Here is a 22,445-nt window from a genome sequence, read left to right as displayed (position 1 = left end):
CATTTCCTACTTTGACATGGTTGCTTGGTAATTACAGTTGTCATATCCGGTCTTTATTTTTATTTATTTTAAACCCTTATATAGCCGCCCATCTTATAACAAACTCTGGGCAGCTCCCAATCAAACATTAAAACATAAAAACCATTATTAAAACTATTAAAAAAACAAATGCATTAAAAACAAGTCAAGGTGCCAAATCAAGGTTACAATTTATTTGTTTATAAAATTTATTGGCTGTCCATCTTACCACGGAGTAAGTCTGGCAGCTTACGCACTCACCTTATCTTATCCTAGGGCCTGGGCAAAAAGCCAGGTCTTCAGTACTTTACAGAAGACTAAATATGTGGTGGTCTGCTGAATTCGAGGGGGAAGAGTGTTCCACAGGATAGGGACTGCCACTGAAAAGGAAATGTTTTCTAGTTCCTGTAAAATGACAATGTTTAAGGACAGGTAGATGTCTCTAGGGGAAAGGTGGTACCATAGATTTTTCAGAGGGCAACTCACTTGGGAGGAGGTGGGAAGGGAAGGGAGGCAGGCAGGCAGTCAAGAAGGAAGGAAAGTTGTGGAGATTGCTAGAACATGCATAAAAAACTGGCTGGTCAACTTTCAGCCAGTCACTCACTCTCAACCCAACCCACCTCACAAGGTTGTTGTTGTTTTAGGAGAAAACAGGAGAAGGAAAGTGTATTAGGTATGTTGTCTGACTTGAGTTATTTATAAAAATAATAAAAGGCAGAATTAACAAAGGAAGGAAGGAAGGAAGGAAGGAAAGAAAGAAAGAAGGAAGGAAGGAAATTGCTAGAATACTCCCCAAATTTATACCCGTGTATAGTTCTGAGTGTATGGCAATTGTATTGATTTGAAAGTGGTTTCTACAATTTCTGCTTGCAGTAGCTTTCTACAGCCATGTCAAACTGAGGTCTAAGGAAACAAAATCACAAATGTAACATTAGCCACTTCCACTCTTACAGCATATGAGTTACCACTTGGTAAGAGGGGGCAGTCAATAAATTTTGCAAATAAATACATATAAACCATGAAATTGCTATACAGTTCATTTTTGTAGCATGGCAACCTAAGCCTTATTATTCCACTTGTTTCAAGTGAAACAATAGAATATGATGTGTGCTAGAAGTTTCATCACAGATGGCAAAATGAAATGGCACACATATTGTATTGTTTCACTTGAAACAAGTTGAGTAATGAGTTGAAATGTGATGTGTCTTAAAGCTGCCAGCAAATATAGCACAAAATGAAAGCTATTTTGAAAATGTCTGTTTTCCCAACAAGAGTAATGCGTTGCTGAGAATGTTGTTTCTAGAACAGTGATGGGCAACCTTTTTGGCGTGGTGTGTCAAAAATCGGCAAAAAATCGAGCATAACTCGCGTTGTGTGTCACTTCGACAAAAACATAATTTTGCGCAATTTATAGTTTAAACTACAAAAATGTATAATTGCAATATATAATTGTATTTAATAAACCAAAAACAAATTATTTAACATACCTGCTTAGTAACTTCTTTGTTCATCAGTCGATTTCGTATGTTGCCCTTGATATTATTGAACTTGTTTGGGGTGCCGTGAACCAGGGATGTGGAGTTGGCTGCTTCCAGCTCCACGTCCTCATCAACATGCCGCTCCAGCCCGCCCCTGCTATGAATATTCCTAGTGACGCGAGGGCGAAGAATATGAATATTCATAGCGGGGGCGGGCCGGAGCGGCATGTTGATGAGGACATGGAGCTGGAAGCAGCAGACTCCACAGCCCTGCCATGAACTGAGATAAGTGTGGTGCGGTCGTAACCGACAGTCCCAGGAGTAGACTCTCTGTGCCGGCCTGACTGGAGAGAGGCGCGCACTGTTCCCGCGCTCCTCTCCTGCGGGTCCTCCCTCGCCGCGCTGATGATGTGTGTGCGCACGGCACGCACGCCTTACCAGCAGCCCCTGCGCTCAGAAAGGGGCGGCGGCGATACAGTAAGTGAGTGTGGGCGGGGGAGATCACACGTCCCGCCCCCCCGTTCCTCCAGCACAGATTCTTTCATCCTCGGCGGCCGTGCAGGAGCCGAGGATGAATCGCATGAAATCCTGTGCGTGTCACCCCAAATGGCTACGCGTGTCAGCACTGACACGCGTGTCATAGGTTCGCCATCACTGTTCTAGAAATAGGTCTGTATGCTTCCGACTATAGCAGCACCCAGTGGTCACTGCAGTATATTTGGTATACCTTTTTCCACCTAGAAAATGCTTCCTTTGGTAATATAGAACTTGCACTCCACAAAGCATTTCAGCACCAAGACAAATCCCCCGCTCATTAGATAAACTGATTACTGAATGTCCTTCTTTAATACAATTCCAGAAGAGTTAGAAATGGATGTATGTATGTTATGTGAAGAGACTTGTAATGCAACCATCTTTGAAGCAACTATTGAACATCATGTGCTTATCTCTTGTTCTCAGATTTCTTGGCTGGTGGGGGGAGGGGGACACACACATGGGGCATTTGGTATAAAAACAAAAAAATCCAGGTCTGGAAAATGAATAGCCATGGTAGACTGAATTGCAGGGCTACCACACTGTTGACATTTCAGCTAAGTGTAGATTTAATTACAAAATGCAGGTGGCAAGTCAGGTTTTCCTTCAAGGAAACCCCAAGCTCAATGATGTTCATAAAAGAACTATAAAAGCAGGTAGATAGTTTTAAGTTAGCACTCATCCAAACTAACACATTTGCCATAGTTCTAACAGGTAGAAAGGTATACAAAGGTCTCTGTCCCAGTTAAATATTTTTACAAATGAACAACTGACACTGTAGATTTGATGTAGAGATTTCAAACACATAAGGCCTTTGACATAACAGCATGCAAGAGTGGACATTTCAGCGTCTTCTGTTAAAGTTCATCTATGCCTACAGGCATTTTACTTAAGTGATAACCTGCCAAATAATATAACACATTCAAATTCACATACTCCTGCAGAAAGTCCAGGAATCTGAACAACAGAAAATATATGGGGGGGGGGGGATCCCTGCTATTATGTAACTGAAGCTTAACTACCTTCAGTTATATTAGTTTCATTTTTCTTTTCAGAAACAAAGGCTGCACTAGGAGGCAATGCTTTACACAGAAATGTTTATATGTGTTTGTGTGTTTTAAATAAAGATTGCAATTAAAGGAGGCATGCCCAAGGGACAACAACAATGACAAAACGTTGTCTTCTATGTGCCTTGCTGCTTGTGCCCCCACCACTACAAATTACAACAAGCTGCTGTCCAGACATATTCAGGACAGGACAGGATCTGAGCAATCTGTTATCTTTCCAATATTTGATGTTCTGCTTCAGTTAAGATGGCATTTTGCTACCTTAATGGAGATTACAAAGAACTCTTGTTTCAAACAACTTCCCACAGTATTTGTCTTGAAAGTGAGTTTTCTTCAAAGGCTTTGAGCTATTCACACACAAACACATCCACCAATTTATGTAATTTGAAAATAAATGTAAAGGATGGCAGCTATTTTAAAAGAAAGTTAATGCAATATAATTACATTAGCAGCAATTTTACAGGTTCCCAATTGTACAATAATGTACTATTTTAACCCTTCTGAAGTACTCCTTTTCCATTTGGCATGAGAGCACAAGTAGGTGGGGAAGGGAGATTAAATTGTCTGGTAAAGGGAAGTGGTCAGTTTCGTAAACCTCATTCCCAAAGGTGCCTGTTCTTTGAAATAATTCTGTGTTTACAAACAGGAGAAAGAAGAATTCTAGGTTACCAGAAAAGCCTGCAGCTTCCTATATATCTAAACTATTGCATCCAACAAGCTGTAAGTAGAGCAGGGTAGAGAACTAGACATGGATTTTCAAGAGTGAAGAGTTTATCAAGAGTTGCTACTTAAGACACACTTGGACATTAATGATGTAAAAGATTATAGACAAAACCAGATCGCAAAAAAGTGCAATTTATGAATATACAGCATATCCAGTAGCTTAAAAGAATTTGACATTACAAAGCATTCGCAAAACCAGAAGACTAAATATCACTTCCAGAAGATAGGAAACAAGGGAACATTATTTAAGAAATGCAGAGAAACCTATCAGCTCAAACAACTAAGGCTTAAAGTGCACATAGACACACACAAACACAAAGAGCAATGTTTATATTCAAAGAGCAAATTTTATATTCATACACGGCAGGGTATGCTTTTATTTTGGCTGTGAAAAGTCTTAGTCCTTCTGTATTTTGATCAAAAGCTAGATAGCTTTCACACAAGTGAGACTATTCTTGTAAGGCAGCCTTGCAGGACTTCTCCATGTCCATCCTGAAAACACGGTGTCTTTCCTTGGCACTCATAGAAGGCATGTGGAGGAAAATCCTGAAAACCTTCTCAAAACTGGAACCTTTTAGTGACCTGATGGTTATTTTCTTAATTAATGTGTACTTGCAGGTACAACTGCTGCCCTCTTAACACACTCCCAAAGCAGTGTCCCTCCCATACTTCCAATATACAATATAATACAGTTGCCAATCCTTATGGTCTCCACAGGGAACTGGATAAACAGAATCACAGAGTGATCAAGGCACACCACCATCTTAACTTCTTGTACTGTTTTGAGATGTTCCTAAGAGCAATAGGTGCTAGATGGAGGATAATGTATGACTGCACATCACAACTGCTATCTTACATTTGACCATTGGAAAAATCAGCTAAATGACGGAGGCGTAATTGTATTAATATTTCTCAATGCACAATAAAAGAGTTCTCCAAAAGTTCATTAATTTTTAGTTGAAGTCTGTGATCTTCAATATTTGGGACTACTATATACTCTTCCTAAACTCAAGAAGAGGGTTTCTTTTTTTTTGGCAACTCACCCATTTGTTCATAAGGCATTCTTTCTATTTTACCAGATAATATGCTGTGATCCTTAGAATGGTAAATAAATTCAATATTTGTATCCTAAATTAGATCAATTCTGGAGAAAATCCATGACAGAGGCTGTGTTCTAGGTAGGTGAAAAATTGTTTCTATGACCTATAGATCAGCACCAATTCCAGAAAAGAGTTATAGTATTGCTTAATAGTTAACATTTTGCCTGAATATTCTTTCAACAAAAATTCCAAGAAGCACTTATCAATACAGCTGAGGTTTTTTTTCCGTTTCTTTCTTTGGAATAGCATCATACCCCACTCCACCCCTACTTAATGCCCATTTAATTTTAGAAAAAAACTATGAATATACTTATGAACGTTGTTCCTTTTTGTAATTGGAGTAATGGTGTAATTTATATGGAGTTCTTGTATCATTCATTAGGGAATTAGTTGTTTATATGCTTTTAAGTTTATTTCTAGGACAAGTATGTAAGCTGTTCAGAAAATAGCAATAGCAATAGCAGACTTATATACCACTTCACAGTGCTTTAGGGCTCTCTCTAAGTGGTTTACAGAGTCAGCATATTGCCCCCAACAATCTGGGTCCTCATTTTACCCACCTCGGAAGGATGGAAGGTTGAGTCAACCTTGAGCCAGTGAGATTCAAACTGCCCAATTGCTGGAAGCCAGCAGTCAGCAGAAGTAGCCTGCAGTACTGCATTCTAGCTACTGTGCCCCCACAGCTCATCACAACAGTGGCATATAAATCAAATAAATAAATAAATATGTTAGTACCAGTCATGAAATCAACAAGCTGCCACTGAGTTTGTTTCACCATTACTCTTTCAATTCAGGGGCCCTTTTAATTATACTTGAGTACATACAGTTAGCTTTTCCTTTATCCCTTCCCTTCTTCCCTCATTTAATTTATAATTGGGGAGGAAGTGAGAACAAATTAAGACAAATTAAGCTTCTGTGTGATTGAATCCCTCATCTGATGAAGGTTATATTCCTTGCTAGGTCCGGGAGGTTCAAAGTATAGACAAACACTCCTAGAACAACATGACTCAAATAATGAGCAAATCAACTTACTATCTAACTCATTTTGTAGGAAGTACTACCTGTCCCATCAATACTCCCAGTGGCTACTAGTGCTTTGACCTCGGCTATTATGCTATTATTTTTCCCATTTTTATTTGAAAAAGCAGGAATGCCTTAACCAACTTAAACTTAATGAAGTGGTTCAAAGAATATGAGTGGATAAAATAATTTCCAGTGTAGGACAAAGAGGAACAACGAAGTGCTTAATTAGAGGCTGAATATCAGCATTGGTTTTGAGGAAAATAATGCACAATATTGAAATAAGTGATTTAAATAGGAGTAACATATTTTAGAGTCATCTCAGTCCACGGTCAACTTTTCTGCAGAGGAAAAGAAAGGACAGGATATTACTGTTGTTACTGTTCCTGAGACATTCAGATGGATTTGGAAGTCCACCTCAGAGAAGTCTCCTATATTGACCTATTCATAGTAGAACAGAGAACTGCTTTGAGAGTAAATGGTGAAGAAAAATTGCTTTTAGGAATTTCCTGTGACTTGCTTCCTTTGTCTTTTGCAGGAGGCAGTCCTTGATGCCTCTCTCAGAATAGGCATATCACTTGCTATGGTGAAAGCCGCATCTTCTTGTGTTTTACTTGATATTTTTGAGCAAGGCAGTCCGTGCATTCACCACAGCCTTGAAGGCGTCTTCACTACCTGGAGCCATACACTTATCTGGGTGGAGGAGCACTGCCAACTTTCGATAGGCCTTGTTTACTTCATCCCTGCAGAGCAAGAGAGAAAGAGATAATAGAAGAGTGCAATGTAATGGGGTCTATTTATAGAACGATAAATCTTAAAATGAAAGTCTTTCAACTACCGAAGTTTACCTAAGTACTAAAACTATTTGAATGGCACCAGCAAAGAATTACAATTATTATTCATTTTGGTTATCCAAGTAAGTAGCATTCTAATCAAACATAAAAATGAAAATGAATTTACAGTTATATTTAGAACGTAAAGATCCATTATAATTTCATCTGGTGCACTGCTCTGGGCTTTTAACTCCAGACACAAAATAACCATAATTTCAGAAAGCATTTCTTGTCATAGACTGTACTCGCTCCATTCTCTCAGTTCATAAGAAAGGGCTGGATCATGAACAATGCCCAAATAACATGGTCAATGGACACTGGCGCTGTTACATCCATTAGGAGTCAGGCAGAACCCCCCCCCCCAGGACAAATAGGGTAAGTAGCTGGTTGTTGGGAAGATACATTCTGACGAAATGCCTCCTATGCTATACATAAACACTTGCCATAAATTAGTTGATATTTTACCTTACATTTTCTAAATTCAGAGCTTCGCCATAACTGTCCCATTCCTTCTAGTCAAACTCTTATCTTGCTCATTTCCAACACCAGCAGAGATTATTTATTTTGTAACGGTTGGGTCCTGCCTTACCTTGTAGTTCCCGGTTTGACACCCAACATATCCCAGCTATCCTTGCTGTTGCGAATCCTCCGGATGGTGTCTACTTGCTCCTTAGTGAAACTGTTGCTTGCGCTGGTTATGGGGCGCTTTCCACCATTATCACATAAATCAACAATAGCCGAGTAGAAAGTCTGCAAGCACAGAGAAGGCAAAGTTACAAAGTTCTTGTATGTGCCCCATTGCTCAGCAATCTTTATTTCATTGAGAAGATCAAAGTCCAAATCATTTTCTTTTGCCTTTAACAGCTCAAACTCAGAAATCTTGAGAAAAGAAATGAACTATAACCATGATGTTGAATCATGTGAGCCAGAAGTGGCATGCAGAGCCCTCTCTGCTGACATGCACACCATCACCCAAGGTCAGATCTCCGTGGCGTTTCTTTTGTGAGCTTCTATTTCCCTGCAAACAATGAAACAGAAGCTCACAAAAGAAAAAGATCTTACCTCTTGCCACACTGCTGGTATTGGGATGCCCCACCTCTCGCTAGCCAGCTGGTCTTCAGGTCTCTGCTGTGCATGTCCAAAACGCACGCACGTACCTTTCAGTTTGGGCATGTGGGCGCAGTTTGGGCACTCAGTATCTAAAAGATTCGCCCTCACTGGCCTATAGGGACAGTAGGATTTTTAAACTTACAACAGTAAATCTTCAAATAGTGCAGAAGCAAACAGTGACATGGTGCCTACTCCATTAAATGCTTTCTTGATTTATTTTCAATTGGAATGCTGTGCCATGTGCCTTCAGATCATCCATTAGATTAATTCTTGCATATTGAAACAATCTCTTGCACTACTTGTTCTTGCTTTTTGTTTTAACATAAAGCTCTGTGCCATTTCAAAGACTAAAGATAGTTAATTAATTTAAAATTCTTTGGAAAACTAGGGAGAACATTGCATATGCAGAGAGAATAAATGAGAATTTGCCAGTAAAAGATGAGAGACCTTAGGACATTTTCTCGCCAAGTCAAGAAAAGGTACCCCTAGTTTCAGAAAGGAACAAGAAAATATAAAATATAAAATAGACCCCAAATGCCTTAAAAATGAAGAGTGAAAAATGACAGAAAAGCGTCTGCATTCATGACTGGAAGTATTTCTGGCAGGTTTTATTCATGCCCCCAAACAATGTTTCTCATGACGTGCAGTAAGTCAAGGTAACCATGTTTAAAGGGGAAAAAAATCAACAACATTTCATTTTGTGTAAGATGATGAAGATTTACAAAAGCAAACAAAATCGTTGCTTATGAAAACATCTTAGCAAGGAAGCAAATTCTCATAAGGAAGAATTCAGTCAAGGATGTCTAGATTACAAAGCACAAATCAACACACTTTGGGGGGGGATGCAGGAGGACTGCCTTGTTTTGCACTGTAGATTTTACCTGGAACATTTCATTAATCCCTTCTCCAGTCTGTGCAGAAGTTTCAAAATAAAGAAAGCCTCTGCTTTCTGCCCACAGTCGCCCTTCACTTTCATCCACACAGCGCAACTTGCCACAATCAATCTGAAATGAAAATGAGAGAAGAGTGTAATCTCGACTAATTATTTACATGCTCCTTTATCTGCCCTAAACCCTTTAAGCATTTAACAAACGTGAGCTTTTTTTTACACCAGACTTTACCTTATTGGCACAAACCACAAAAACAATGTTTTCCATGTTTCCATGTGGTCCAAGTTCTTGTTTCATTTCAGCAAGCCAAAGGTCAAGAGCATTAAAGGAGTCCTTTTGCCCAACGTCATACACTAGGATTACACCCTGAGTGTCTTTGTAAAATTCATTGCGAACCTAATTTAAGGCAGAAATAATGCAGGTGAATTTAAGAGACCAATAGACAGCTCTAGAAAAGTGACTCAAACTATAAATAAGTAGCACATCAGCTTAAATTGGGCAAATGTTTGACCATTTACAGTATAGCACAGGAGTACACCCCCCTCAAATTTTGTAACTATTTAAGTATATCTTTTCATGTGACAACACTGAAGAAATGACACTTGGCTACAATGTAAAGTAGTGAGTATACAGCTTATATAACAGTGTAAAAATAACAGTCTCAAAATAACGTAATGCACAGCCATTAATGTCTAAACACATAAAAAGATATACTGTGTTTTCCCAAAAATAAGACCTCTTATTAGTAATTAATTAGTAATAATAAGACTTATTATTTTCTTTTGACCCTCCAAAGAAGGGCTTGGCCTTATTTTCGGGGAGGTCTTATTATTTTCCAGGTGCAGGAGGTAACAAGCCCACCCTTTCCATCCCACCACCTGCTTCCCTGCAGCCACAATAACCCAAGTTCTCCTTGCATCCTGGCCTTCCCCTGCCCTGCTTGCTGGCTGCCGAACCGCTGACTGTGCTGCTCTGGCCTCATGAGAGATGGGGGCTCTTCCTGGAAGAACACACACACTTTCCCCCTCCAAGGCAGCCACATCCCTTCAATAACTTGCTTTTCCACTCCATATTCCGCTCCACGTGCAGGACAAGAAAAGTAGACTGTGTGCCTACAGTAAAAAAAAATACCAGAAAATACCTTCCAACTTCTCGCAAAAAAAAAAAAAAAAAGATCGTTGGAAGAAAGTTGGAAGTAGTCCCACAAACTACTTTTCTTGCCCTGCACGTGGCAGTGGAGAATGGAGCAGGAAAGCAGGTTAGTGGAGAGATGTGGCTGCCTTGGGAGGGGGTGGGGTTAGGGATCTCTCTCTCACACACCCACACCACCATCTTTTCCTTAGGAGCTCTGCACAGATGCAGAGACGGCTTCAGATAGAGCATTTGGGGGATGTGCGTCTGCGCTGAAATCTCAAGGAAAGAACGATTGCCAGGAAGGGGGGGGGATTTTGCCTCTTTTTCCTTTTCTGAGTCTGTGTTGAGCTTCAGAACAGGGTAAGAGGAAGGAAAATCTCCCCTCCCCATTTTCAAGACATTTGCAAAAATGCCCCATTCCGAGCCTTCAATCCTGCAATCCTGGAATATACTGAAGGCTCGAAATGGGACGTTTTTGCAAACCGCTTGAAAATGGGGAGGGGGATACACCCGCAGATGAAATAATAATTAGAAAAGTACTTGAATGTGCAGAGATGGACAAAATGATAATAGAACTAAAAGAAAGAGGAAACAGATTTCTATAAAATATGGAATAAAATTTATAAGTGGCTAGAAAACAGAAGCCAAAACAGAAATTAGAGAATGTAAATATATGGTGATATAAATAATCAAGATTATTATAAGTGTTAGCACTACTGTTGTTATATTATAGGACAAGGTAAAAGCAATAGGAAGGCAATGCAGAATGGAGAATTATAAAGGCTAAACAGGAAAGCCGATACAGAAGGCTGTATAATTACTTTATATTGTTATGTATGTTTTGTGTTTTGTTTTTTCTTGTGGTGTTTTTCTTTCTGTTTTTAAAGATTAAAATACCCCTCCCGATTTTCAAGCCGTTTGCAAAAATGCCCCCTTCCGATCCTTCAATGCTGCAATCCTGGATAATATGAAGGCTTGGAATAGGGGCATTTTTGCAAACCACCCCACTCCAGAACAGGGTGAGAGGCAGGAATATCCTCCTCCACATTTTCAAGCCATTTGCAAAAACGCCCCATTTCAAGCCTTCAATGTGAATATGTAGGTGAGAAGCGACCTCCTATAGTCATGGAAATCCATAGACTTGGGACATCGGAAGAAGCTTTGCGCTTTGAGGAGACGCTGCTGCCGAAGTGCAGGAAATCCCCCCCCCCCGCCCCACCTGCAGATCGTCCTTTCAAAGAGGAGTTTCACCAGGATGAAGAGGTGGATGAAAGTGGTGTTTATGTCACCTTCATGCTGGTGAAACTCCTCTTTGAAAGGACGATCTGCAGGTGGGGGGGGGGATTTCCTGCACATCAGCAGGGGCGTCTCCTCGCAGGGCTTCTTCCGATGTCCCAGGTGTATTGATTTCCATGCCTTCTTTTCCTGTTCCGTGGATGGAATTGCCTGCTGTGACTGTCACCGTTAGGTAAGGAGGGCATGAGGCATTGGGGTTGTGTTGCTTAGCCTCCGGCTTCTTTTGCAGCTGCAGTTGGCTGCAAAAGCAACCTGCGTTTGCTGGAGGCAGAGGCCTGAGCAGCACCCACAAATCAGCTGTTTTGTGAATGGAGCGGCTCAGCTGATCTGATTAAGGGGCCAAGAAGCCCTGAGGTAACTGGGGAAGGGAAGGACTGCCCCCTGTTCTGGCTAAAGCCACCCCTTCACTAGGGGTGAAGCCACCCCTTCACTTCCCCTTTCAGGGGAAGTCTTATGTTTTTGCCCACCCCCAAAATCTGGCATGGCCTTATTTTCAAGACATTTCTTATTTTCGGGGAAACACGGTACTTAAATATTTACAAAATGTGAGGGGGTGTACTCACTTCTGTGATATACTGGTATGTGCAACTGCAGAAAATAATATAATACATGCATTACATTTGAACAAGTCAAAGTTTGTAGTATATAAATATACCTATTTGCATAAGGTTATGCAGGAATACAAACATTTTCCATGCATTAGTTGACAAAGGTCAGCTAATTATTACATCACTACAACTGACACAGAGGTGACAAGCGTTTAGTAAAAAATCTGGGATAAAATTTTGGCATAATGTAGAGTTTATGGGGCTGTATTTCAGTGATTATTTTAACAAATAAAGTGTACTTGCATGCTATGACCACCACCAACTACAGTTTAGCCATTCATTCTCCTTCCAAACAACACAACTACAAACTACTCATCCTTGGCTTATTTTCTGCTAGCAGACGGACTCAGTGCAATTATTATAAGAAGGGGGCAAAAAAACCAGAGAAGGGATCCATAAATAAACTTTACTTCAAGTTATGGACTGGGTAAAATCAGAAATAATCACCAGGCCAAGTTGCATAATATGATTACCAAATCTAAATTATAAATCATCATTTATATCCCACAGTGCCTAGGTTCACACATTAGACAAAGACCTGACAATTTAGTGTACTGTCTGAACACACAGCGTTTTAGCATCTTTTTTGTATAAGTTGTTCCGTCCTCATTGCTGAAAAGCCATCACCTTTCTTACCTCGTAAAAGAAGGAGTGTCCAGCCATGTCAAAGATATTCACTTTGATTTCTCGGTCTCTAATTTGCACTCTAAAAGGAAAAGAGTCCTAAGATGCAAGCATGGGCACTCTTGCTGTTACTAAGCTAGCATTAATAAGCATCACAATATCACAGTTGTGCCTCTAATAGAGTTAAGCATTGGTATAGTCATTAAAAATCAAAGGAAAAATGTCCAGAATTAATTTAAGACAAGATGTAATTATTAAATAATCAACAAGAGGAGATACAAGAACCATCAATTAGGACACAGTAGCATCACAGTAAAGACTTGATCAGACTTTTAATAATTTTCCCATGCCATACACAAAAATACTTCCAGGAAAACATTCACTCGCCTCATAGTATATGCAATGGGATGTGCACTGAATCATCATCAACTTCAAAACTGCTACTGCGTTTCCCCGAAAATAAGACAGGGTTTTATTTTATTTTGACCTTCGAAATAAGCGCTTGGCCTTATTTTCGGGGAATTCTTATTATTTTTGAGGTGCAGGAGGCGGCAAGCGTGGTCATCTCATGGTTGCTGCTGTGTTGTAATATTTCCGGAGAGGGCTTCTTTTTTTTTGGAGGGATTATTTTAGCGCATGAGCTCAAAAGCCCGATTGGGCTTATTATTTGAGGAAGTCTTATTTTCAGGGAAACAGGGTATTTTCACCAACAGCAGAGCAGAAAAACTACAAACGATTATGATGGATGAACAATCAAGAGCATTTTTTCCATCTTTCACATGTACACCTTTTAAGTTTGGCTCACATATTTTCAAGAGCTATTGTCTGTAGCTACTGGCGGATATAAAAGAAGGGTACTCACTTGGTAACACCATAATCAATGCCAATTGTTGCAAGATATTTGGGCACAAATCTCTTCTCACAGTATCGCTTGATAACGCAACTCTATAAAGTGGAAAAAAAAACTTGTTATCAAAGGGGTGAACTGCTTATTCATCCCAGTCTGTGCTCTTCTTTTCATAACTAATTCTAGTCAAAATATTTTTAAAAACTGTTTTTATGCATATCTAGCAGTTAAGTAAATATTGTAGTACCACAATTCAAATAAATATAGCATCAATAAACATGAAATAAAAAAGATAAAGCGAGTTTAAGTTGAACTTAAGTAACTAAGTATTAATAAATTTTTATTACTGTCAACTACCAGTCAAGACAAAACAGATTACATACCTAAAACTAATAATTAACTATGAAATAAATAAATACACATTACATGACAAAATGCGGCCACATTTAAAGAAACAGAGCCCCTCTGAATCTGAAATAAATATTTGTAAATAATACTGATCACGTGAGCAGGAAATTTGGTTTGATGTGGGGTTATGAGCTCAAGATGGGAGTCAGCATAAAATAGTATAATAAAAACAACTGCTAGATGTCTATTTTAATGGCTCCTAAGTAAATATGATTTTTATTTCCCACTCAAAAAATTGTACATTTCAGTTTTTATCATTCATATTATAGGCAGTGCCATCAGCTTACTGTATAGCAAGAACAGACTGGAACTTCAGTTCTTTTACAAGGAGAAGTCATAGCTGTTTCACAAGATATAATGCATCCTGATATCCATATAGAAAAGAAAGATTAGAATTGCACTTAAAAAGACCTAGGGAGTAGATACGACGTCATTTTCATGTGGAATTTGGAATGTTGTGTCAACAGACATAGTACAGATAGTCCTCAACTTACAACAGTTCATTTAAGAACAGGCACTGAAAAATGTGACTTATGATCCTTTTTAATTCTTAAAACCGCTGCAGCATCCTCATAGTCATGTGATCAAAATTCAGATACTTGGCAACGGACTCATAATTATGATAGTTACGGTGTCCTGGAGTCATGTATTCACCTGTTGTGACCTTCTTACAAAGAAAGTCAATGGGGAATCCGGATTCATTTAACAACCATGTTGCTAACTTAACGACTGCAGCGATGGGACAAAAGTTGCAAAATGGAAAAATTAACAAATTTCTCACTTAGCAACCTGAATTTTGGGCTTAATTGTGGTTGCAAGTCAAAGACTACCTGTATGTTCAAAATACAAAATATAGCCAATCAGTCAGCTGCCCAAATCCTGCCAACCTGCTTGACTGTGTGCTGATTCATTAACTACCCTGAGCCATTCATCATTTTTATTCTGCTTACATCTAAGAATAAGACTGTGGCAAAGCAACTGAAAGAAAACAGAGATTTTCTCTCATTCAACCCTTATCTAGCAGGAGCCATTCCATCATTATATAGAAAAGGGGGGGGGGGGAGGAGAGAAGGAAAGCAGGACTGTTCTGCCAGTAAGCCTGAGATAAGCAACTATTTCTCTTCCAACTTGTCACTATATAAATAATGAATGACTGTTTGGGTTTCTTTTTGCACTGTTTGCTCTTCTTGCTATGATGTCTTCCAGACGGCAAGGAATGGTTATATTACTGGTCTTTATAATCTACAGCAGGTCCTCAACTTATGACCACAATTGAGTCCAAAATTTCTGTTGTTAAGCGAGACATTTCTAAAGGAGTTTTGCCCCATTTTATGACCTTTCTTGTCACAGTTGTTGAGGGAATCATTGCAATTGCTAAGTGAGTAAACACAGTTGTTAAGTGAATGTGGGGTAGTGAGATCTTGCCCCTGTCATGGTCGGACCACTTCCTACTGAGGCTTGACTTTCAGAGGCCAATCCCCCACTGTAGGGAGGAGGAACCGATTAGGTGGTTCCACCCCAGGCGCCTTATGGACCCTCAGGGCTTTCAGACGGCGCTTGGTGTTGTACCTGATACTCTCGTCCACAGTCCGGCGGAGACCTTGGTTGCTGCTTGGATTTTAGCAGCATCGGAGGCTCTCAACCGGATTGCGCCTTTACGGCCGATCCGAGGCAGTGGATCCAGGAGGGCTCCTTAGTTTACTGAGGATCTCTGAGAGATGAAACGCCAAAAGAGACGCTTAGAGCGCCGCTGGAGGTCCAGTAAATCCGAGTCAGACCGAGCACTGTTAAAAGCCTGCATCAGAGCTTACCTTCTGGCAATTCGGACCTCTAAGAACATTTATATTGCCACTCTGATTGCATCCGCTGAGTCGCGCCCAGCCGCCTTGTTCAGGATAACCCGCTCCCTCCTGAATGGGAGGGATACGGGCAATCCTTTGCGAGGTAGAGCTGAGGAATTCGTCCAATTCCTCGCGGATAAAGTTGCTCGGCTTCGGACAGACCTGGACTCCAATTGCGCAGAGCCAGCCGAGGTACCGGGGGAGGGTCTTGAGCGACATCTCTGGATTGATTTTCAACTTGTTACTCCTGAGGAAGTGGACAAGGCCATGGGAGCTGTGAGTGCCTCCAAGTGTGCGCTGGATCCGTGCCCCTCCTGGCTGGTCGCGAACAGCAAGGAGGTGACATGGGGCTGGATCCAGGCGGTTGTTACCGCCTCCCTTTGGGAGGGTTTCTTTCCCCCTCTGTTAAAGGCAGCGGTGGTAAGGCCACTCCTGAAGAAGCCATCTTTGGATCCATCCATTCTAAATAACTATCGTCCAGTCTCCAACCTCCCCTTTGTTGGGAAGGTTGTCAAGAAAGTGGTGGCCTCCCAGCTCTGATGGTCCTTGGATGAAACCGATTATCTAGATTCCTTCCAGTCTGGATTCAGGCCTGGTTACAGCACGGAAACTGCTTTGGTCGCACTGACCAATGATCTCTGGAGAGCCAGGGACGGGGGTCATGCCTCCATCCTAGTGCTTCTTGACCTCTCAGCGGCCTTCGATACCATCGACCATGATATCCTTCTGTGACGGTTGCGGGAGGTGGGGGTGGGAGGCACCGTTCTTCGGTGGTTCTCCTCCTACCTCTCGGACAGGTTGCAGTCGGTGTTGGTTGGAGGGCAGAGGTCGACTCCTAGGCCCCTTAAGTATGGGGTGCCGCAGGGCTAGGTCCTGTCCCCCCTCCTGTTTAACATCTACATGAAGCCGTTGGGTGAGATCATTCGGCGGCACGGGATAAAATACCATCAGTATGTGGACGATACACAGTTGTATCTGTCCACCTCGTGCCAACTCAGTGACGCAGTTGATGTGATGTGTCAGTGCCTGGAGGCTGTTAGGATCTGGATAGGGGTAAACAAGCTTGCACTCAATCCTGACAAGACCGAGTGGCTGGTGTGTTTCCCTCCCAAAAATTGGCCGTGTATTCCATCTCTCAGGCTGGGGGGTGAAATTTTACGCCCCTCAGACAGGGTTCGCAATTTGGGAGTCCTCCTGGACTCACAGCTGACTTTAGAACATCATCTGTCGGCTGTGACCAGGGGGGCATTTGCCCAGGTTCGCCTGGTGCACCAATTGCGTCCCTACCTGAACCAGGAGGCTCTCGCAACAGTCACTCACGCCCTTGTAATCTCAAGACTGGACTACTGCAATGCGCTCTACATGGGGCAGCCCTTGAAGAGCATTCGGAGACTTCAGCTTGTCCAGAATGCAGCTGCGTGAGCGATAGTGGGTGCACCTCGGTACACCCACATTACACCTATCCTCCGCGAGCTGCACTGGCTGCCTATCGGTCTCCGGATACGCTTCAAGGTGCTAGTCGTCACTTATAAAGCCCTTCATGGTATTGGACCTGGGTACTTGAGAGACTGCCTGCTGCCAATCACCTCCCAAAGACCCATCAGATCACACAGACTTGCCTCCTCCGAATTCCATCTGCCGGCCAATGCCGGTTGTCGACCACCCGAAGGAGGTCCTTCTCTGTGGCTGCTCCGGCCCTTTGGAACGAGCTCCCCGCGGAGATCCGGACCCTCACCACACTCCAGGCTTTCCGTAAAGCCGTTAAAACCTGGCTGTTCTGACAGGCCTGGGATTGACGAGTTCCCTTCCCCGCTCGAATTGGGTGACTGTTGATCGTTTTTAAACCCTCTCTGTATCTTGTTTGTTGGTTGCTTTTTGTTTTGTATTACTCCCTCCCTTGGGTTTGTTAGCCGCCCTGAGTCCCTCCGGGGAATAGGGCGGCATATAAATGTAATAAACCTATAACCTATAACCTATTGATTTTGCTTGTCGGAAAGTCACAAAAATGATTGTATGATCCTGGGACACTGTAGCTGTCATAAATATACCAAGCCTCTGGCTTTTGGTCATGTGGCCATGGGGATGCTGCAACGGTTGTGTTAAAAAAAGTGATGTCATTTTTTTCAGTTCCGTTGCAACTTTGAACGGTTGCTAAATGAATTGTTGTAAGTCGAGGACTACCTGTACATGGGAATATTCTTTAGCTGAAGAGTGAAGTAAAATACTTAATAATTAAATAACATTTAATTACTATGCTTTAAAGCAGACTTTGCTGAACTGCCATCATTAACTATGAAGTGTATTAGTCATCCAGGTCATGGTTGTCCCAAAGGTGCTTTTTCCAGAGGCGACTGGATTTTCTGGTTTTTCTCTGAAGACTTTGGCTCCTCATCCAAGAAGCTTCTTCAGTGCCTGCCTCTGGAAAAAGCACCTTTGGGACTGCTATCATTATCATTACCAATCATTGGCTCGGCCAGTTGTGCCCATGAGAGTACTAATCCAAAACTTCTGGAAGGCATCAAATTCTGAAAGGCTAAAACAATCCAGGATCAAGATGAATAGAATACAGCTGGTCAGTGACCCAGATCTGAAGGGATTCCAGTCACGCCCTGCATCTCTGTTGGCACCTCTTTAAATCAAATGTGCCTTCCTAGGATCATGTAGCTCTGAATTACCGTTTCCTCTACAAATCCAGATCTCTGCACAGCCCTAACATAAAAGACAACAACTCCCACATGAACTCACATAATTAAAATAAATGGGATTAGAAGGACACACAAGTGAAATTGTAATAACTATTTTATTTGCTGGCTGCCCTGCTCTTAAAGACTAGGCTGGGTATTTGTTTAATAGAGTGATCCTCATTAATGATTATTTATTGAACCACAATTACGACAATTTTGTGAAGCACTAATATGTATGTGCATGAATGCTAAGAAACTGTGCAATGCAGCGTCTGCAATCTCACATCTTTCTGTTGAATTACATCATTATTATTAACATTTATACTATCTCCTGCCTATTCAAGTTACTCGTTTACAATAAAAATCTAAAAATGTCTCTGTGTGTGTTGTTTCTAGTGTTTCTTCCGCTTTGTTGCAAATTCTGATTATTTCTGTGCACTCGCTTCAGTTCATATAATGGAGCTATCAGTGTATGATGCAACATGGAAGGTTGATTTTTTTCAGCCAGCTTGTCCTAGAGCCTGTCAATGATTAGGAGTAAGAAGAAGTAACTGGCCCACAATCAACCACCTGCCTTCTCTGCCTGAGAGAAAACGAGAACCTGGGTCTCCCTGCTTCTAATTTAGTTTTAAATTGCTAGAAAATAGAGGAAGTAGGTGCAATAAGGGACTGCAGCATTGAAAGCTAAAGCTTGCATTCAGGGTACATTTGAGACAGGGAAGTCCAATCATTAATTTTTTTTATTTATGTATTTCACTTATGTAACATTTTTATATGACTGTTCATCTACTAAACACTCCGGTCGGCAAGCAGATAAAAAGAGAATAAAAGAAGAATCCACTATATAAAAATTATGAGGTCAAGTTCCTTTTAAAAAATCCTCATAAAAAATTAACAAATATGCCTGCATCCACATCAGAGTTCCATTAGTACCCTGGTTCATGTTTTCACAGCCTTCTGGAAAGGTAAAAATCATCTGAAGAGCATTGGACTGAGAAAGACAATTCTAGTAGTACAGTATAATCTAAGAAGTACATTTAGATCCATCTCTCCATACTTTGAGATAGTAGGTACATATCTGCATATAGCACCCATTTTCAATTCCAACAGTATCCAGTGTTGTATCTTCTGATCAAGGAAATTTTACTTTAATGGAAGCTGGATGCTATACTGCACACACATCAGACTGCACACGGGACAAATCTCAACTCAGTAATAACATTCATGAATATCAGACAAATTTAGAATAACTACCCTCACTACCCCACAAGTTGTGACAATAAAGATCTAATATCTTGAATAGGAGAAGAATAAAATTAAAAATTACAATGTTGCATCTTGAGAGTGGAGCCAAATCATCCAGTTATGAGCTCCAGATTATATGGTTTCAGCTTTTAAGAGATGTCAGATTTGACACAATTTATTAGAACTTATTGATTTTTACGGATTTATAATTGTTATTTGTTGTATTGTATCATATAGATTTTACTTTTATGCTATTAACCTCAGGCTAAATAACTAATCCATTGAAATAATGAATAAAACCATTTTCTTGGCCAAGTCTCTTAAATGAGAAGCAGTTCACCATTTTTTATTTTTATATTAAGCCACAGTGATTTTATCTGAGGATTGTTTGCTGCTTTAAGACTTCTAGTATGTTGAATCTTTTTTCAATGTTCACCACCAGCTATCTGGGTTGCAGGAATCCCCATCTGCATGACCAGTCGATGGCAGCCAAGAATTTTGTTTTGTATTTCTTTGCTGCTTCTGGCGACTGTCTGGATATTTGCAGCCAAAATATGATAAAGATTTAGATAGAAAGCAAGTCAAAGAAAGTTGTCACTGCCTTCACCTAACATACCTTGCAGACTTTATATGTGGATAAATGTAGTGGAATAATCCATATCATTTAAAGATCCTTTGGCAGGTTGTATCCATTTAATGTTAATTGTTTTAATGGGTTTTTTAATGTTTTAATTGTTGGTTTTATGATGCTCCCGAGTATTTTGATATGGGCAGGCATATAAATTTGATACATAAAATAAAAATTAATAATACATAGCAAAACATTTTGGAAGCTCCACCTTAACCCAACTCCTCTACCTCTCCGGACCAAACAAACCGCAACATTCTATTCCACAAACGATCTCTAGTGTCACAACAGCCTAATAAAGCAAAGAGAGCTCATTGGTCAGCCAGCTTGTCGTTCACCTGCCTCGGACCAATAAGGCGCCTCTGCTTCTAGTCCTACCCTTTTTACCTTGCCAACCTCAGCGTTACCCATGGAGATCACTTTGATCCTCAAAGACTTGCGTGTTTCTTTCCGTTTCGTCTCCATCCTTAGCGGTTAAAACTTGGAGGAGATGATTGACGCTCACTTTCTTCACGGGGTCTGACTAAACCTCAACAGACTCGCGCAAATCACCATCACAATGCCCCGGCTCCAGTCTTCGCTTCCGTTATCTCCCTCTCCATAGTCAATTCAAGAAGGCTAAGTCAAGCCGCAACAAACGCCTTGCGAGTCTTCAGGATATCGCGAGAAATATGGAAGGACTTCCTCCGGGCGCTCAATGCAAAAGCAGGGAAGTCTCGCGAGATCCAATCAGAGTGGTTCTTTCGGTAGTCGAAAAAATAGAGGAATGTGCACCGTTTCTCTTTAATCAGAGTTTGACTTTCACGGTGGTTATTTCTAGAGAAGCTGCTGTAGAATCACAGCATTCAGTGCTGTGGTTGCCTGGAATATATCCTGTTCGACTATATGCATCTCATTTTGCCTAGAATTGTGCTGCAAATTAATGGAACTCCCTTTCCATTTCTACTTATTTTATAATATATTATATAATATATTATAATACTATCTATCTTATCTGTCTTATCTATTTTTATGAGGCAGCTGAATAGTGAATAAACGGGCAGAAAATCTCTGGGAGGTTTTGCATTTATTATATGGCTGTGGAAACAATTTCTTTCAACCCAAACTGAACCTCTCTTTAAGTGTTTCAATTTGGCTCATTCCTTCGGGACCCTTCATGAAATCATGCAGTATTTTGCCTTGTTAAAAATAAATCTGTAGCTTTATTGCAGAGATACTTATGCTTATTGACTATTGACTATTTGATTATTGACTGGTGATGGAAATGAACACTGCAGATGTACAAAGAGGCTTTTTAAAGTCCTGTCCCCCCAATTAGCTAACATTATCTGCCTTTCTTTATTAGGAGTATGGATTCTAAATGGAAATTGACATTGGATGAGTGGGTTGGAAGGTGGATGCATAGAAATAGAACAATAGAGTTGGAAGGGATCTTGGAGGTCTAGTCCAACCCCCTGCTCAAGCAGGAGACTTAATCCCATGTCAGACAAATGACTGTCCAGTGGCTTTATCTTGGTATTGAGGATCAGCTTCTCAAAGCAATAGAACAAGAGGTAGTGGATCTAATTTAAACTAAGTGATTTATGAAGTTAGAATCTTTTTTGCAACAAAATAGCACCACCTAGTGAATATTTTTTAAAAATATGCTTAAACAAGATGATCTATGTGCTGAGCAGGGCCTTAGGCTAAAAAAATACGTTTTAGTGAATTTTGATAGTCAATTGCAGAACTATAGAAAGGTATATAGTATAAAGATTTCAGTACATACAGCTAATCATTTGTGGAGAGGCTAATCAAATTTTAATTATATTCCCAGCAAAAGAGAGAAGAGTTATGCAGCTGGTTTTTTTAAGTTAGGAAGCAAAAAAATAGATAGATAGATAGATAGATAGATCGATAGATAGATAGATAGATAGGTGATAGATAGATAGATAGATAGATAGATAGATTAGATAGATAGATAGATGATAGATAGATGATAGATAGATAGATAGATAGATAGATAGATAGATAGATAATAGACAGACAGACAGACAGACAAATATTCCCCAATCTTCTCTCTGCTCCAGTTTTCTTTACAATATGTGATTGATAATCTGAATTAGAATAATAGCATATCCCTTTTTATACATGTTATTGAGCATTACAATCAAAAAGAACATTGAACATTACAGTTAAAAAGATAAGAACTAATACAAACCAATAAAGTAAAAGAATAGAAATAGGATGGACTGTGTAAAAAGTTAGCATCCACCCCTCTTCTAGAATAATGAAATATTCTAGGAAATATTAAAAGGCAGAATATTATATTTCATCAGATGAGAAATGGAAAAAAATGTTTTATTTGAGGCAGGAAG

The 22,445-nt window shown here is 40.4% G+C and overlaps 1 protein-coding gene across 1 annotated transcript; it reads right to left on the bottom strand.

The window, feature by feature from the left end:
- Nucleotides 1–5,876: 5,876 nt before the first annotated feature.
- On the bottom strand, nucleotides 5,877–20,807 carry DNAJC27 (DnaJ heat shock protein family (Hsp40) member C27). The gene is made up of 7 exons (XM_032217103.1): nucleotides 20,476–20,807; nucleotides 13,298–13,380; nucleotides 12,448–12,517; nucleotides 9,005–9,169; nucleotides 8,765–8,887; nucleotides 7,363–7,523; nucleotides 5,877–6,683 (listed from the first exon to the last, which is right to left on the bottom strand). Exons 1-7 carry the CDS (start codon nucleotides 20,551–20,553, stop codon nucleotides 6,551–6,553), a joined length of 813 nt encoding a protein of 270 aa, XP_032072994.1. The 5' UTR covers nucleotides 20,554–20,807; the 3' UTR covers nucleotides 5,877–6,550.
- Nucleotides 20,808–22,445: the final 1,638 nt, after the last annotated feature.

Source organism: Thamnophis elegans, chromosome 4 (assembly GCF_009769535.1).
Source record: "Thamnophis elegans isolate rThaEle1 chromosome 4, rThaEle1.pri, whole genome shotgun sequence".
In the NCBI taxonomy this organism is placed as follows: Eukaryota; Metazoa; Chordata; class Lepidosauria; order Squamata; family Colubridae; genus Thamnophis; species Thamnophis elegans.
The sequence above is the reverse complement of the archived record's forward strand: the minus strand, read 5'-3'. Positions and strand labels throughout refer to the sequence as shown.

Coding starts and splice junctions, on each gene's coding strand:
- DNAJC27 (XM_032217103.1), bottom strand. CDS start 20,553: ATGGAGACGAAACGGAAAGAAACACGCAAGTCTTTGAGGATCAAAGTG. Junction 12,518..13,297: donor ATTGATTATGGTGTTACCAA/GTGAGTACCCTT, acceptor TTTTCCTTTTAG/AGTGCAAATTAGAGACCGAG. Junction 7,524..8,764: donor GGATTAATGAAATGTTCCAG/GTAAAATCTACA, acceptor CTGTGCTTGCAG/ACTTTCTACTCGGCTATTGT.